The 18888-nt window shown below is 39.5% G+C and overlaps 2 protein-coding genes across 2 annotated transcripts; one reads left to right on the top strand and one right to left on the bottom strand.

Moving 5' to 3' along the window:
• The first annotated feature begins 1544 nt into the window (after window positions 1-1544).
• LOC109483388 (zinc finger protein 677-like) lies at window positions 1545-2432 on the top strand. Its single transcript, XM_019786429.1, has one exon. It carries the CDS (start codon window positions 1562-1564, stop codon window positions 2339-2341), a length of 780 nt encoding a protein of 259 aa, XP_019641988.1. The 5' UTR covers window positions 1545-1561; the 3' UTR covers window positions 2342-2432.
• Window positions 2433-3469: 1037 nt separating this feature from the next.
• Window positions 3470-18072, bottom strand: LOC109474840 (O-acyltransferase like protein-like). Its single transcript, XM_019775323.1, has 12 exons — window positions 17757-18072; window positions 16994-17157; window positions 16100-16190; window positions 12869-13033; window positions 12355-12454; window positions 10294-10462; window positions 9528-9607; window positions 8051-8186; window positions 7055-7280; window positions 5969-6111; window positions 4326-4494; window positions 3470-3576 (listed from the first exon to the last, which is right to left on the bottom strand). The coding sequence occupies exons 1-12, from the start codon at window positions 18013-18015 to the stop codon at window positions 3470-3472; spliced, it is 1809 nt and encodes a 602-aa protein (XP_019630882.1). The 5' UTR covers window positions 18016-18072.
• Between the last annotated feature and the right edge of the window lie 816 nt (window positions 18073-18888).

The raw sequence follows: 18888 nt of genomic DNA, 5'->3' as shown, positions 1-18888 counted from the left end.
GAGGGGGGCAGACTGTCGAATGTTTTAAATAATTGTTGAAGTGTAACAGTGCTATCTGACCATGCTAAATGGTCGTGCGACCTTTGAGTGTAGTGGTTAGCGTTGGTGACCGCCAAGCGGACAACTCGGGTTCGATTCCCGGTTGTGACCTGCTCGCCCCTTTCGGTTTTTACAGTAACCAATGAAGTCTACCCTAGATATTCTAGTACTTTGAAGTTTTTTTTTTATTCATCTATCAATAAACATACAATATACAATGTAGTGAACCATCCCTTACCTAATAATAATAATCATAATAATGAAATAATAACAATTCAACTCATATCTAATGATAATAAAAGTGATCATAATACTAAGTGATCATAAATATAATAAATGATCATAATAATAAATGATCATGATAATAAGTGATCATAATGATAAGTGATCATAATAATAAATGATCATGATAATAGGTGATCATAATGATAACTGGTTATAGTAATAACTGATTACAATAAATACTGATCATAATAAAACTGATCAAAATAATAATGATCATAATAACTCAACTCGTAACTGATCATAATAACTGATCAAAAAAACTGATCAGAATAACAATGATAATCATAGTAATAGTACTTTGAAGTTTAGGCAATGTACAATAAATCTGTTATCACTATAAGAGTGTTTTTTCTTTTTACCGTTTTTGGTGCTGCAGTGAGTATGATCGATCTTTAGATGCAACAACTCCCACCGTGAATGTAAAAATGTGTAAATACATGTATTTAAAAGACTGGTTTGTTGATTAAAACTGCTGAAAACCATGATGATGATTAGCCCCACCCGATTGTAGATTATACCAGCCCTTATAGTTTTATTATCTAGAATGTTAAAAGTGCATTTTTTATACTTGTTCATTAGCTCTTGTCGTACATGTGTGTCATGTACAATTTTCGTGCAATAAAGTTCTTCTGTAATATTTCTGCAATAAAGTTCGTCTGTAATATTTCTGCATCATTTCTCGGTCATCTTGTCAACCTTAATAATATGTCAGATAATGCTAAACTGCACTTTATTCTTAGAGGCTCCTCAATGTTACCCTCTATGTACAACTTTAAAACGATGCGCAACTCACTCAGGTTTACATTGGAGATACTAAGCGCTTCTAGCTCTGCTTGACGGTTTCTAATAGTCAATTAGATATAGAAGTCCAAATACTACGTAAGTGTTAATGGGCCTAAATTCCCCTCCTTACTAAGCTCTGATTGGCGGATGTTTTTCCGCCAATGAGATATAGGAGGTTACCATGTAATCTTATCTTTCAAATAGCTCTGTTAGCATTTAATTAAACAGTTTAATGTCTTGGGGTGATGGGACTACGGCGCACAGATATGTCAACTTTTTATATTTAAATGTTAATTGTACCTTTTTTGTTGTGTGGTGCTGTTAATATAAGTTGTTAACTTGAGTGCAGCGTCACACTGTCCTTGTTATGTTTATATGTTTTGATGAATAGATAAAATATATATATATTTCTGCATATTCCCCAGCACGACGAGAAGATCTAGACCAAGCTGTCATGATGGCAAAACATACCTGTGAGGAGTGTGGATACAGCACGTCTGCGACTGGACACTTCAGACGACACATGAGAAAACATACAGGAGAGAAAAGTTGTGAGGAATGTGGATACAAGTCAGATAAAAGGGCCTACATGTCCCGACATATGAAAACGCATACTGGAGTAAAACCCTACATGTGTGAAAAGTGTGGATACAGGACGGCTGACAGTTCCAACCTGGCTCGACACATGAAAAACCATGCGGGTGAAAAACCGTATCTATGTGGCGAGTGTGGATACAGGACGCCCAGACGGTCGGCCCTTTCACGACACATGAGAAAGCATACAGGTGAGAAACCCTACAAATGTGACCAGTGCGCCTTTTCTGCTGCAGAAAAAAAGGTGGTAGACAACCACTTCATGGCGAAACACACCGATGATAAGCCCTACATGTGCGGGGAGTGTGGATACAGGACTGCCGACAGGTCTAACCTATCCCGACACATGAGAAAACATACTGGTGAGAAACCCTACAAGTGTAACCAGTGCGACTATTCTGCTGCACAGAAAGTTGACTTAAATCAACATGTCATGGCAAAACATGACGGTGAAAAACCCTACATGTGTGGGGAGTGCGGATACAGAACCACTTGTAAGTCTGCCCTAAGTGTACACATGAGACAACATACAGGCGAGAAACCCTACAAGTGTGACCAGTGTGACTATTCTGCTGCACAGAGATTTCACCTAGATAGGCATGTGGCAAAACACAACATCGTTGGGTATACCGGTAATTAAGTTAGCAAGGCCTAGGAAAAGAAATTTTGCCTTTTTCCGACCGACCCTAGAAAAAACTGCCGACCATAGACTTTTTTGGGGTGGACCCTGAAAGGAGTATAATTTTTCGAGCTGATCAACCTTTTCTAGCTCCATGATCTGACACCTGATCTTACACTATAACTCCAGGCTTTGTCATTATTAGGAATGAGCAATCTACCGCCTTTGTGACGTCATGTTTTTTTCTATCATGTGCTAGTGTAAACAATAGCCTGTATTGTGACACTCCTGGCTAATCATGTTATGCAGAAAATGACTTCGTGAGCAGTCTATTACAGGTTTCAGAAAGTCTGTGGCGCCCCCCGTCTTTACCGAGGAATGTTTGTAATGCCCTTCTGTAGATGTCCTCTATTAAGAAGCGAAAAGTATATAATATATCTCGATCGTAAGACATTCTAAAGATAATTATGGCCAGGCCTTAACTGTGATGACTCTGATAAGATTAAAAATGCCTCTTTTCCTATTTGTTACATGTCACCGAAGTACATGTGTGTTAATTTTGCAGTTGCATAATATCATGTATTGTAGATTACTTAGGCATGTCATCTCAAGACAGAAAGCTGGTGCTCTAAGCAATAATTTAGTCCCTCCCCTAAAGTCTAGGTTAACAACTTTTCTATGTTACATGTTTAAAGTTAAAACCTTTGGTCCAACACAAAAAAATTCTCTCACCTAGAGCTTTCGACCAGTCAGTCTGGTCTTCCTCAGTAGACTGACCCAGTGAAGCTTGTCGCGTGGCTTCTGTGACTTTGAAGTGTGACTATTTTTTGAGAGGGGTAAAGGAAGCCATATACATCAGGGCCCATCACCCTACATTGAACCGCGACGGGGGTCGACATCGTCTACCAGATACCTTTGACCCAGTGTTGACGTCACACTTCAAAGAAGCCACGTGACAAGCTTCACTGGGTCAGTCTACTGAGGAAGACCAGACTGGCTGGTCGAAAGCTCTAGGTGAGAGAACTTTTTGTGTTGGACCAAAGTTGTAACTTTAAACAGGTAGCTACCAAGTTGAACACAGATGAACTTTCATGATAACTTTTCTATGTGTTAGCTTATACAATGTATATCACTGGCGAAACTTCGTTATTAGTCTTCCTTCTTTTGGACCAAGGGTTCTTCGTTAACATTTGCCCCCTTGTTGTCAGCCCTGGACCCTTCAGTCCGTCCAGTGGTCGCTTTGCCCGTGTCGTCTGCTGAAACAACATAAGTCACTATATTTAGCCATTTGCTACTTGTAACTAATTTTGTTTGTACGAAAGTTGTGCTAGCGTATTTGTCCATTATAGAACGTTTATTGCAAATTCATGCCCGGGGACTAATTGGAAGAACATGATACAATGATAAACAGTTAAATGACCCAAAAAAGGCTACTAATGCTACCTTTATATGTATACTTTTTGTTCGGTTTGATTTCTGTGTGCAGTGGAGTATAAAATACCCGACGTTTTGCGAGACATATGGATTAGGGGGTGTTAAAAGAATGCAGTTTTTTGTGGGTGAATAAAGCTTTTTGGCGACCACTTCAAGTAGCTTATCTCTCTCGGTGAAATGTCCAGGAAGAATGACGTCAGCTCACAGTTTGATTGTGCATTGTGGGTAAATTTCAAAGTGTAAGGCTCCAATCCATACTTTAACAATATGCCAGGGACCGAAAATGTTTACATTTACCCATAATGCAACATACTGCGCTTGCGCACCACTAACTGTGAACTGGATCAAACTGGATCGGCTCTGTTGTAGACTATATTAATAAATATTTTTGTCCTAGAGTTATATTGTCAAGTAGTAAAAGTTGTCATTCATTGTATTTTATATTTTTGTGCAGTAAGGCGAAAACGTATACCAAATCTTTGTTGATGACCATCATATTTCTGATTCGATGTTGAAGAAAGTGGAACCATGTGATAAAATCATGCGATAGGAAAACTGTTTTCTTTCTTACCAGTAGTTCCCTGTTTCTTCCCATTGTTCACTGATGTGTTTTTAGACCCACCCTGTCTCCCCCCGAAAAGAATGAGATGCTCCAGTCCCGCGAATGGCATCTCGACCATGAGCGAAGCGGCAAGGGCGAAGAGAAAGGCACTGCAGATGATACCGAAGGCGGTAACACACTGGAGGGGAAAATGGGACTTATATTAGAAAAAGAAAATCATAATGTCTATTTGCTTTGCAAATGTTACCTTGGTCTACACGTGGTCTAGTATAAAAAAATACTGCTATGTTTATTCATACTCAAAGTTTCAAACGCAATCATATATATGAGTCCAACTCTGCAGTGTTACTAGCAACATAAAGTAACCCAACACTAAGGGGGTCTGCTACAGCATTAGTTACCATGGTGACTGAGGTCTGCTCCTTGTCATTCACCTCATGTGTTTGTAGAGGAAAAAGAAACAGAGGAAAAACAATTTTTCCTTTTGCGAAGGAAAGCATAATTATTGGGGCTTTTTCAGCCAAATACACAAGAAGGTTGCCAGCGTTAACATAATACAAAATGATTTTTTTTACTCTCAACAAGAATGTTTCAATCACTCCTTAGGCGAGCAATTCTTTCTGCTGTCTGGCGCAAACTCAAGTCGTGGATGCCATTATGCCTAACTATGGTATATCAAAGGCATTATGACTATCTATGGTATATCAAAGGCATTATGCCTAACTATGGTATATCAAAGGCATTATGCCTAACTATGGTATATCAAAGGCATTATGCCTATCTATGGTATATCAAAGACATGATGCCTATCTATGGTACATCAAAGGCATTATGCCTATCTATGGTATATCAAAGGCATTATGCCTATCTATGGTATATCAAAGGCATTATGCCTATCTATGGTATATCAAAGGCATTATGCCTATCTATGGTATATCAAAGGCATTATGCCTATCTATGGTATATCAAAGGCATTGTGCCTATCTATGGTGTATCAAAGGCATCATGCCTATCTATGGTATATCAAAGGCATTATGCCTATCTATAGTATATCAAAGGCATTATGCCTATCTATGGTATATCAAAGGCATTATGCCTAACTATGGTATATCAAAGGCATTATGCCTATCTATGGTATATCAAAGGCATTATGTCTATCTATGGTATATCAAAGGCATTATGTCTATCTATGGTATATCAAAGGCATAATGGCTATCTATGGTATATCAAAGGCATTATGCCTATCTATAGTATATCAAAGGCATTATGCCTATCTATGGTATATCAAAGGCATTATGCCTAACTATGGTATATCAAAGGCATTATGCCTAACTATGGTATATCAAAGGCATTATGCCTATCTATGGTATATCAAAGGCATTATGCCTATCTATGGTATATCAAAGGCATTATGTCTATCTATGGTATGTCAAAGGCATTATGCCTATCTATGGTATATCAAAGGCATAATGGCTATCTATGGTATATCAAAGGCATAATGGCTATCTATGGTATATCAAATGCATTATGCCTATCTATGGTATATCAAAGGCATTATGCCTATCTATGGTATATCAAAGGCATTATGCCTATCTATGATATATCAAAGGCATTATGCCTATCTATGGTATATCATGATAATAATAATTTACCCAGTTTGCCACAGAGAAGTAGAGAAGTGTCTTTTGGGACATGGTGTAGGCGTGGATTATTATGGGATGTACGAGGTAGGCAGCATAACTCAGACGACTGAGCGGAGCCCAGCCCCTCCAGGACAGGAACTCCGTGATGATACCTTAGGGGGAGGGTAGAAGACAGTACTATCATTAAAGCTCATCTGTGTTGATAGTTTCATGTGTAAGCTCCAATACGAGAGATTGTTATCACCTACAACCTTCGACCAGCCACCCTAGAGAGGGGGAAAAGATTAGAGGCTATTTACATCAGGCTCCATCACTCAACCGCGACGGGGGCAGACATTGTTTACCAGATACCTGTGACGTCACATTTCGAAGACGCCACGTGGGTCTCACTGGGTCAGTCTATTAAAGAATATCAGTGACTGGTTGAACGCTTTAGGAGAGAGCAATACGTTGCGTTGGAATTTAAGTTTTAACTTTAGACTGAAAGACAAAAGACTGAACGATTATAAAAATGCTGGATCGTGTTTTGGATAGGATAGTAACAATAATAAAATATATGTAGTGAAAATGAGAGTAGGTTTATTCTGAAGCCGTAAACGACATCTGGAGCCGTGTAGTTTCCGTTTCCCGTTTTTTCAGCCTGTTACGATCGGATGTATGTCAACTAAGGTCACTATACGAATTGTATGATATCATGTTACCACTGACCAAGACGCGATAGCTATGCACTGCACAGGTATGAAAGTGAGAACTTAATGAAATTGTTTCATTTACACCTGAAAAAGCACACGGGACGACACCGGTCGTTTCAGGCTGAATAAAAGTTCCAAACCGGAACTATGCGGCCCCAGAATGTTTATTTATTTTTATTTTATCTATTTATTTCGCACAAAAAAACAAGATACAGTGTGAAGTAAATCAAATTAAAAAAACACTGTGCAGGAGAAGATGAAGCCTTAAAGGCTTGTACACGTTGAACTGAGTGACGACTGTGGTATGCGAGATGTTGGTTAGCTTGAGGAATGAATTCACCATACTTTATAATGATGATAATAAAATCAGTAGATAAAAGTTAGGACTTATTCGAACACGTACCTCCATACCCAACGCTACAGGCGTACACCAGCCAGGCCACACTAGTGGCGAACACGCTGCGGTAAAACGCCATCCAACCCGGGTTGTCAAAAGTGCTGGTCCGGGATTTGATTCCAGCTGAACCCTGAGACTGCAGAAGCATGCCGTAGGTACAGAAGGTGACCTTGGGGATTGTGAGTAGGATGTTCACGGCACAGCCAATCATCCAACCGAGTAGCATCAGCACCTGGAACAGTACAGCACAATGAGGGGGGGGGGGGCATACAAACTCAGTCACATTTGAGGCCACGTTACTAACACTGCAGCAGCGACATCTAGCTGTAGTAAGAAGTAGAGCCCGGCAGTATATTGCTTTGAGGACACACTGCGTGTGTACAAATAAACAGCTTTATTAGTGGTTTATCAATGGTTAAGTTATAAAACTATTCACTGGTGCACAAAAAAATAAATATCAAGATCCATATCATACATACAACCAAAGCCCATCTACTTTAACACTCTTACGTACAAGTTAACGTTGCTAAACTGTATATCTGTAATCTCGGGTATAAACCAATATTATATCTCGTACCTTGTACCCCTATCATGTTACAGCTGCTTCAAAGGAAGTACTTAGTAGTATTTTGGGCGGCGCTTTATTTGTTCGGAGAATGATTTTAATGAGTCTGAAGTATTGTGGAATGTGTGGAGATTAGGTTTTAGTCCATTGACAGGGGATGACATAATAGTATGATATAATTCAATCGGGTATTATACACAGTCAACAACTTCCTGAATTCCTCCACGCACCACCCACTTACACTTACCCACCCGGCTCGTGCTGGGTCACCTTCATGTTTCCCTGTCAACCAAATAACCACTTTACTCTCCCTGCAGCCCTACCATCTCCGATGGACAAGCATATACCCATACTCACTGACAAACCCACCCAATACACAATACACCCAGATGGAAAAATCTATGGCGATATATGTTCTCCTTAACTACATGTCATACCTTTGTTGTGCGTGTACTGGGCACCGTTCTGTCTGTCTGTAAGAGCAGATACCCTAGCAGGATCCCTATCATGTACGGGCCCAGGCGAATGATGGTGTCTCGGTTGTGATACGTCACGGTGAAAACGCCTTCCTCTCTTAAACAAGAAATCGGAAATTTCAAACTTCCAGGAAAATACATATCTCATGCCCTTATGTACTGTTCCAATCGAAGAGATTGCATGCCGTGTGTGAAGACTTAATGGTATGAAATGCTACGGCAAATGATTGTATGTTTAATAATTTAATCCGGTATTAGACCATGGTCTATGGTTCATACCATGTTTACATAGTGCTCATGATCACTTTTGGCAACCTCAAATTGCATCCAACCAGCACGTACGTCGGCAGAACGTACTGCACCTGCGCGAAACCCGTAATGTATTGTGCATAGCACTTCAGCAGAATGTCTCATATAAGGTTGTATTCGCTCATATAAGGTTAGCATTTCGACAGTAGTTGTGTCAGAAAAGACATCCTCTGCAACAGTGAAAATTCTGATGCAACGTTGACCAAAAATCCAACTAAAAAACGCGAAAATCCAGGGTTCTGCGCAGGCGCAGTACGTTCTGCCGACTTGCTCATCCAACCACCCAGGGCATACGGGGTCACAACCCTGTCAATCAACTGAAACCGCTCACTTCCAACCTTCGATGCTCAAAATAGAATACACTTTTAAAACGTCCTGTGAACCAGAGACGCCCCAAACAATACTTCCGTCCCGGAAGTAATGATAAATAAGGGGCCATCAGTTTGACAGAATTTGTTGTCGTTATACCTTATATAGATGTTATAAATTTAGTATTCTAACAATTGTATATCAGAAAACGTTCTAGTCAATAAAAAGTACTTACTGTTGCATTTGGTACCTCACTGCATTTATCACCCAACTGGACACAACGAGGAAGAGAGTAACGGCGATTCCTCTCCTTGGTTGCCTGTCAGGCAGGAGCATTATGGTTAATTTAAGAAAGATGTCATTTAAAAGTATGGAATTCATCCTATACTGGTGAATAATCATATTATATTGTATATGATGGTAAATGTCTGCCGTGTTATATAAACAAAGACACTATCTTAGAAACAAAAACACCATCTCCATCCCCCCAAAAAGACTTCATAACTCTTTCCTACATCAGTCCATCAGACTCTACAATCAGACTGTATAATCAGAATTTTGCTATGCCTGAGATGCACAGTTCATATCAGTATTATGTATATATTCATGTATATAATTTATGTATATGTAATGCAATGTAATGTTATGTGTTTTTAATGTATTGATTAAAAATACCAATGTCATTCAGGCAACACTATAATTCTATATACTGTATGTCTGCAATGTTGGTATAATAATAATAAAGAAATGAATTGAAAAGAAAAAAGAGTATCGGGTTACATGTAACTAAATTTACCTTTTATTAAGTAATCTATCTCACCTGTATAAGAGCAGCAAAATGAACGGAGAGACGATGAAAAGCTGCATGTCGACGGCTAGGAACCACGCCCACTTGAAGCACTGAAATCAAATATATCATTATATAAATCACACTGTAGCCTCTAGCCTCTATATTCCACTGGTATAACCACTTAGCTAACAAAGAGTAATTCTTTAACTTCCGTTTTCAGTACATGCAGACCCTCTTGCAACACTTAAGGCCACAAGTAATTTTTATGGATGACATCAGCGCTCGCATTAATTTTTGCCTGATTTTGACAAAAAAATTGTTGCCTCTGCCGAAAATGGGCAAAGATGTATGTTGCAATGCCGGAAGGTGGATTGCAGATAACTATGAAGAGAGGAGACAAGAAAAGGTTCTGATTTAATGTTTTGTTTCTTACTTTGATGCAGTGATATGTCACACGTTCATAAACTTTTATATGTTCCTTAATCTATTCATTTGTCTATTGTCATTCGTCTATTTATCCAAGCATACACCAATTCGTCTTGTCATCCATTTATTCATTCAATCATTTGTTAAATCATTTATCCTTTAGAATATCCCACTCATTAATTCCTTTATCCCTTCCTCTATTCTTTCTCTATTCCTTCATCCCTTCGTCTATACATTTTTTTCATTCTTTCGTCTAATCATTTGTCTATTTCTGTATCCATTCGTCTATGTATGCATTCGTCTAGTCATTCATTTATTAGTCTATTCATTCCTTCTTTTATACATTTATTCGTCTATTCAGTCACTTTACCTTGTTGACGTAGTTATTGATGTATAAGAGGTTTGTCCAGTATGAATCCGGACATCCCTGTAATTCTGTCATGGCTTTCAGAGTGGGGTCAGCCCAGTTCGGTCCTGTACCCATGTACACAAACAGGCAGGAGTAGACCATCAGGAGGAAGGCGTACACCGGCGTGACTCTGGGCAAAAGGCAGGCGTGTATCGTTAGTACAGCAGCCGACGAGGAGGTAGCCTGGGTTCCAAACCCAATCACACTCCAGGACACAAAGTATCTCAGTGAGCCTGGGTCTGGTAGGGTCAGATAGACCTGCCAGTCGAACGCTCAGTATCTGAACGTAAGGCCCCATTCGTGGAACAGCAGGAAGCAATTTTGCACCTCTGCTATGATTGGTTAAAAACTCCCAGCTGTATCTCTGAATCTTCACGAGCAGATAAGATAAAACTGTAAATAAGGTGTATTTTGTCCTGGTGTGTTATAGGACCTAAACAAACAGGAAAGCCTGGATTGTACACTACTTCTACTGATAAATTAAGTTCTGCTCTTATTTTGGAAAATAAACTCCAAATACATCTAGAGAATTGACTGGTTAATGATTGACTGTTCAGCAAAAGATTGTCTCCTGCTGACCAATGGTGGTGCCATGTAACAGGCTACCTGTGGTGTGAGGGGTTATCAATCACATCTTCTCCTCCATATGCTAGAGAGCCTTTCCTAAGGCTCACGGCCAGACCCAGGCTCACTGAGATACTTTGTGTCCAGTGTGCTATGGTTTTGGCACCCCGGCTAACGAGGAAGTCGTTTCCCAGGGTCTTCTTCAAACATAACATACGTTTAGAGATTTGCTTTGATTTGTATAAATTGTAACGATACAATACACGTGGGACAAAGGTAGCTGTTGTCGGTGTTGTGTCCCACACACAGAAACAAGTACAGGTCAGACAATACTCATTTTCCCTTGGGTAACGTCAGGAAAGTCGTGTTTCGTTTACGTTTAGTAATCTGAATTTGTCAAATGTTTGTTTAATTAGCATTGCAATCACAAGAAAAAGGAAAAAGGACAGCTAACTCAGTCTTCATGTTTTACTTAAAATTTCTTCGGTATAACGTTAATCATATTAAAATAATGAATATAACAAATCTAAGACATTGCATAAAAGATTATATTTTGTTTGTTTGTCTGTTTGATTGATTGATTGATTGATTGATTGATTGATTGATTGATTGATTGAATGAGTGAATGAGTGAAGAAATCAACAAAATAAAGAAGTGATGTTACAACCTGAAATAACAATGTATAAAATAATGAATATAACAAATATAAGACATTGCATAAAAGATATTTTGTTTGATTGATTGATTAATCGATTAATTCATTGATTCATTGATTCATTGATTCATTGATTGATTGATTCATTGATTGATTCATTCATTGATTCATTCATTGATTCATGCATTGATCCAAATGAAGAAATCAACAAAATAAAGATTGAGTTGACAACCTGAAATAACGATGTATGTAATACATGCTCAGGTCCTTCCACGTAAAAATACCGCCAGTTTTCTTCAAGTGTTTCAGAAGCTGATAGGACGTCGTCAGCCCACTGTTAAAACGGGAAAGAAACATTGAGTTATAAAAAAAAGGTTTCATAAAGTACAAATATTTAAAAATGTACAGAAAATCGTTTCGATTTTACATTGAATAATCCAACAATCCGCTCGTCGTGGGCCCGCGATCCAACCGTTTCGCTGCGCTAGCGTTGGCCAGCCGTCAGCCAATCAGAGCCTTTCTGTTGTTAGAGGAAAATTTACCAGCCAATCCCGTCGCCTCTTGTTCGTAGGCGGCGATGTGATTGGCTGATGGTCATTGGCCAGCGCTAACGCATCAAGAAGGAAGCAAGCTTGAAAATGAGGGCCGTTGCTGGATAAACACAAGTGAGGGGAGTATATTCTTGCGTGAAGGGAGAGTATATTCTTGCGGCTACATAGTCCTGTTAAGTTGTTCCACCGTTTTATATATATCCGGGTGAGTTTGACAAATGTTTGAACGCCCTTCGTATGGTATTCACGTACCTGAGTAGAAAGAATGCGTCTGCTGCTAAGTCCAGGTGATTGACGTATAAGGGAAATGACGTCTCCCAGTTTATGACCCGCTGTCTGTCTACCGGATTAGCTGTGAGAAAAGAAATAGTGCTGGGTCTGGGACTCTATTCACTAGTAGCTATAGGCCCCTAAGTTATGTACAGATTTAGGTATGAGTTTCCATCACAATATATCCCACCTACAGAGCAGGTTGAAAATTTTGTTCCAACACAAGATATCCAATTTTCTACTAACCCAGTGTAGTGTTCCTCAGAAATCAAATGGGAAAACAGATCACGTGACGCGTGACGTCACAAACTGTGGTGTACCCGGATGTAAATATGGCGGGTGGTATTAGCATATGTCCAATTACTCACTTCATGTAAGATCACGTAAATTCTGAGGAAAACTGAACAAGGACAGACGAAAACTCTTGTGCTATCTTTTTTATTTAATTCTAAAAGTTCAGCTATTTATCATTATATCAGCAGCTAATAAAACGTACCTATGTCGACCTGCATCACAATGGTGTGTCCGTAGATAATTAGCATACAGCTGATAACCCGGATGCCGTGAAGTGTGGGGAGTTGTCCTGGCGGCTGGGACGTGTCCAACAACTTCTTGGTGTTGTTGTAGACAGAGAAGCACTTTAAGAAACGGGCAGCTTTGCCTGTAGATTTACAACGTGTAAAAGATAACAGTCAACAAGATTGGCAATGAAAACTAACATTGTCATGGCGACGGTGGTTGCTGTTAGGGTTATGCATGGCACTGCAATGAGTTCATGATTTTGAGGAAGTCTTGGTCCCTACCATCCCTTTAGTGTATAGTGAACGAGCCCCGGGTTCACAGAAACTTTATGTAGGGCATCCGGCAGACAGATTTCCCAAGGATTTCCAGGAATGTGGGCTTGTCAACAAACAGAGCCGGGAGACATTCCTGTGGACATTCCATGCCTGTGGACAAAATTCCTGTACAATTCCTAGAATTATTGCGAACTGCACACAATACTGTACCATTAGGCTCCTGCCTGAGACGTCGCCAAAAAGTAGTGCAAACCTCCTTATTGTACAAGAAAACATTTTCTAGGTATATTTAGAGTTCAAACTTTTGGTTCAACACAAAAAAAGTTCTCTCACCTACAGTGACCTAGAGCTTTCGACCAGTCACTCTGGTCTTCCTCAGTAGACTGACCCAGTGAAGCTTGTCACGTGGCTTCTTTGAAGTGTGACGTCAACACTGGGTCAAAGCTTTTTGGTAGACGATGTCGGCCCCCGTCGCGGTTTAATGACTTGTGTTGGACCAAAAGTTTTAACTCTAAACATATAACTACGAACACAAATGAACTTTCATACTAATTTTCTAGGTATGAACAATGTCGAGTTCTTACTTTCGTCCAGATCCCTTTTGGTTTCTTCTGAGAGACAGGTTGTAGTGATGAACTCGTACAGGGCGGAGACTACCAACAGCAGGAGAATGGTCCCTGTGATCCAGCTGAGAAGAGAATGATTATGGGATCAATGAATCAGCTAGTTTACTAATCAATCAATCAACCAACCAACCAACCCATCTGTATTAAGCAACTGTAAAACACAGTTGAATCATGTTTAATTTACACACATTTGCTACATTCACAAGGCAATTTTATCGAAAATAGAGAGATATGTGTCTGACAGGCATCGAAACATAAGCAAGCCTGTGAGAGTCTATACCGGTTGTGTAATAAGAAAACCCCAATATCCTATATCTAAACAACTATCAGATGAACTTATCTTTGGGAATTTTACCCCGACTGGGGTGATAAAATTATTGTATCATATAAGTTAATACACACATATTTGGTTCAACCATTGTTGTTTGGGTGAATAAATCACAGAGCAAAAGTTTAACTCCTTCTTGTACGTTGTATCTTTAAAATTTCAAGATTAAAATTGTCTCTTTGACATTTGTTTGAATGATGTCAGAAATGGTGAAGTGACAATCATGACAGGGCCAGTCGTCTGAAATAACAGAGAGAAAACCAGTAATGCTAGATTTGAACAAAAGTGGTGTTAGACTCCCAGTGGACCCAAAATGTATACGTTTGACGGTAAACCATAATTGTGCTTTTAGATAAACAACAACAAAAAAAAACTGGCCGGGGCCAAGATGGGAATAGCTAGTTAAAAGGCGTGAGTGTGATGACGATGTGTGACTCAAATAATTGGTCACCTTATGACTTGAATTGTACGAATGCTGGACTTTAAGTTGGACTTGCACAATTGTTATGTATCATGAAATCTTTTCAACGCAGAAGAGATACTGTGTAATAGTTTATTAGCAGTTAGGCCATGTTGATTTGATTATATGGATGACATCCTCCGGGAGCCCCAAAACTGATGCGCGCGTGCGAATGAAAAAAAGTTGTGCAAAAAAACAAAAAAGTTCTTATCATTATGAAATCTACGTGGTCATGAGGGTTGAGCAAATGGCATAGAATATGGTTTGGCGAATAATCTAGTCTTCAAGTTCATTTCTTAACAATTTCGTATTTTTTCGTTTGATTTTGGCATTCAACGACATTGGTATAGTTTTTATTAATTTTTTTTTGTAACTTGGTATATTTTGCTCATTTTGCAACTGTTTTGTACGACTTACAGTATGGTTGAAAACTTTTTTTTTTGGAAACGGCCGAAAATTCATGCGCGCGCGGATGTCATCCATATAATCAAATCAACATGGCCTAAACAAGAAAAAAAGAAAAACTGGCCGGGGCCAAGATGGGAATAGCTAGTTAAAAGGTGTGAGTGTGATGACGATGTGTGACTCAAATAATTGGTCACCTTATGACTTGAATTGTACGAACGCTGGACTTTAAGTTGGACTTGCACAATTATTATGTAACATGAGCTCTTTTCAACGTAGAAGATGTACTGTGTAGAAGCTTATTATAGCAGTTACATGCTGTAAAAGAATTGCGTCACTTCTTGTTTCATTCGGCCAGCCTTATCTCTCCTTACATCTGCTTGGTTTTAAGCATTATGACATTACTTTAAAAACTTCAAATGTGATACTCAGCACAGAACCGGGGGCCTTGTTTGCCCCAAGCAAAAAAAAAAGAATATATATCAGATAATTAAAAAAATGTCAACTAACATTGCAGTAACAGCGCTGTTTGAGTAAGTGGCGTAATCTTCCTCCCTCTGACACAAGACTCCTTGAAGATGCCAAGATTCCATGGGCTTCAGGCCAAGGAGACCTCAAGAAGAAAAAACATTACCATACATATCCTTTTTTTCATGAAAAGAAGACACCTTACACCAAAATAGAACTAGAAAGGCCGACATTTGCTAATGAGCAAATACAGCACATTTTGCCCATTCTTCCTTCACTTCGTGGTGTGGTGAAAACTAGAGGGAAAACAATACATTTCTTCCATACTATAGTATGTGTGAAATGTTATTGCACTCCTTCTCCAGACAGCTGAGCCCGGGAGTGGTAGTAACAGAGGGTGCAGTTAACAAGAATTCCGCAAAAGGCGCAATTCTAACACAATAGTATTATAGCAACTCAAACACATTCATATATAATATATGGTGATCGAGCAACTAGCTAATCCAACACCACAGGGTGCCTTCTACAGCACAAGTTACCACGGTGACAGACGTCTGGTCCAGGTCATTGACTTTTTTGTTTGGAGAAGAAAACGAGATTGAAATCGAGCAAAAGCAATATGTTTTCTTCTGCGAATATTTACCTGTGGTTGCCAGCAGCATAACGTCCCCATCCGTACATGAACTTGGCACGCACACGCCTTGTACATAGTATTTCATACCCGCTGACATCTCCTGCAAATGAGTGAGATTCAAACTTATTATGGCACCAAAACAAGCCATTTTGTATTGATATGTAGGTCAGTGAGGTACCCTTTAACAAAAGATAAATGGTACTTAAAGGTATGAGCTTATATTATGGGTCTTTAGATACTATATTTTAGAATAGAGTTGAAATACAAAACACATTATATCCTAGAAGACATAGTATGAGCGAAAAAGACATTGTGTAGTCTAGCTAGTACTCACGCACTCACTCACTCACACACACACAAACACACACATACACACACGCGCGCACACACACACACACACACATACACACACACACACACACGCACACACACACACACACACACACATACACACAAGCGCGCGCACACACACACACATACACACACGCACACACACATGCATTCACGCACACACAAACATACACACACACACATACATACACACACACACATACGAGTACACAAACACATACACACCTCTCAGACATCTATTACATAATTGTTTTTTGGCTAACTGTATAGTGTAATATTATTGATTGTTGGCTGTATAGTGTAATATTATCAATTGCTGTAATAATTGATGCTTTATGTGTAATTTACTATGTTGATAAGATAAGTTTTCCTGTAACATGATGTCAATGATAGCAGTTGAACGTGTATGTAAATAATAGTTGTATTTTATGTATAGGACTCCAGGAAGAATAGTGATGTACATATTATCACTAATGGGAGATTCCTAAATAAACAAACAAACACACACTAAATACAATACGTCCTTTCCATCGCAAAGTTACAACGTCTTACCGGCGGTATCCCTCCCCAGTTTAGCCGACAGTACGTGGCTCGGAAGTCTGCAGGTAGGTCAGGGGCGTTGTTAGAATCCACCCTACATCCCTGGTAGCTGCCGAAGTCTATGCAGTTCCCTTGGAACAAACCAGGCGGAATAGTCTTCCCAGTACTGTCCAACACTGTGAGAAAAATAGACTATTAATGAATGTCAATTAGATATAACCTGTTTGTAATTGGAGAAGAAGGAGAACTCGTACAAGACAAGAGAAACAGGAGCGTTTTAAGTATTTTCTTGTTTTATTTTAGCTTGTTTTGGATTTATATTAGATAACACTTCCTTTCTGACATTAATAACATCTTACATAATTAAAGATAAGTTAAATCATTTAATATTCATAACATATGCTAATTTGATTACTTCATTGGTCAAAATCCAAGATGGCGGACGATATTATTAGCTAATTTTGGTATCTGTATCTGTATAGCCGGTATAACCGCCTTTCGGCGTAACACACCAGCTAAATATCCATACGATAAGAACATAAAAACAAATAAAAGCGGAAAAAATACAATGTATAAGAACGCCGGTGTATCCATTACGATCGAAAGCCGACCCCAGGTGTACTGTTTAACATGTTTAGGGTTAAATGTAGTTACTGTACATTTTCTGTACCATGTAATTATGTCATTTTACATGTATCTGTTTGAGCCTTGGAAGACTAGCCCAGCAGGGCTAAAAGGTTTCGTAATAAATGAAATATAGATTAACAACACTTACTTCGAATGGCGTAAGTCTTAAACGTCGTAGTATCATAGTGAAGTTTCGCACTCTGGTTGTGACACAGTCGGCTGACTTGTCCGGCCCGAACCAGCTGGTCCACCATTGTCCAGTCGATCGGCTTGTTTCGAGCCAGGCCGTAGAAATATTCCGTAAACTCTTCGTGGCTGACAGACAGACCTTGCTGTGTGTTGTCTGCAGTTACTAGGCAGTGCACTGATATCAGCAGTATTGTAGATATCAGTAGTCCCGCGTCCATTCTTGACAAATTTCACGGGAAGTTCTTTGATTTTTGTCGGCTCATGTGTGGTGTACAGTCTGTAGATCTATAGGTGAATTAACCCCTGACCCCTAGGCAACGCTCACCTGGCCCTTGATTATATCTGAGTTAATCAACCGGTATAGCAAGTAGTATCGTCCCTGAAACTAGCATTGTCGACCTATTCCCTCCATGGACAAAATTGATATCTGTTTGACAGTGTGTGTGTGTGTGTGTGTGTGTGTGTGTGTGTGTGTGTGTGTGTGTGTGCTGGGTGGGGGGGGGATGGCGTGTCGGTCTTTATGTGTGTGTCTGTATGCGACACTGTGTGTGTTTGTCTGTGTGTGTGTGGGTCTTTATGTGTCCTTGTTCTGAATGCGTGACTGTATGTGTGTGTGTGTGTGTGTGTGTGTGTGTGTGTGTGTGTGTTTGTGAGGTGGGGGGGGGTCTCTGTGTGTGTACAATGTATGTGTGCGTCTATATTAAAGTGTGTGCGTCTAGATATTTGTATTTTTAGTGCGTTGATATTTTTCTTTTGTTTTCAGGTGGCTTATCTTGAAATCACTTCAGCTGGCAGTTGTAGATCACAATTGGATTTTAACCATTGATATCAGGGCAATTACTGACCAACGAGAAATTGTATATGTCAGTCAAAGATTTGGAACTCTACTGAGAGATGTAGCTTCGACAAGCATGGGCGAGAAAATGACAGAGAAGACATTGATGGCAGTCGGGAGGATGGCATTATTCTTCTTCAGTTTTTTTGTGTGTCTCAGCACTTCAAAATACACATAGAAGAGGGCACACTCCAGTTTTTTGGGGGGTCACAATTCGATTTTGCACACCCTCAACTCAAGGACCGTCTCTTTCAGA

This window comes from Branchiostoma belcheri, unplaced genomic scaffold, assembly GCF_001625305.1.
Source record: "Branchiostoma belcheri isolate BF01 breed outbred unplaced genomic scaffold, Haploidv18h27 scaffold1, whole genome shotgun sequence".
NCBI classification, from domain to species: Eukaryota; Metazoa; Chordata; class Leptocardii; order Amphioxiformes; family Branchiostomatidae; genus Branchiostoma; species Branchiostoma belcheri.
Note: the sequence above shows the minus strand (reverse complement) of the source record. Positions and strands in the feature narration are given on the sequence as shown.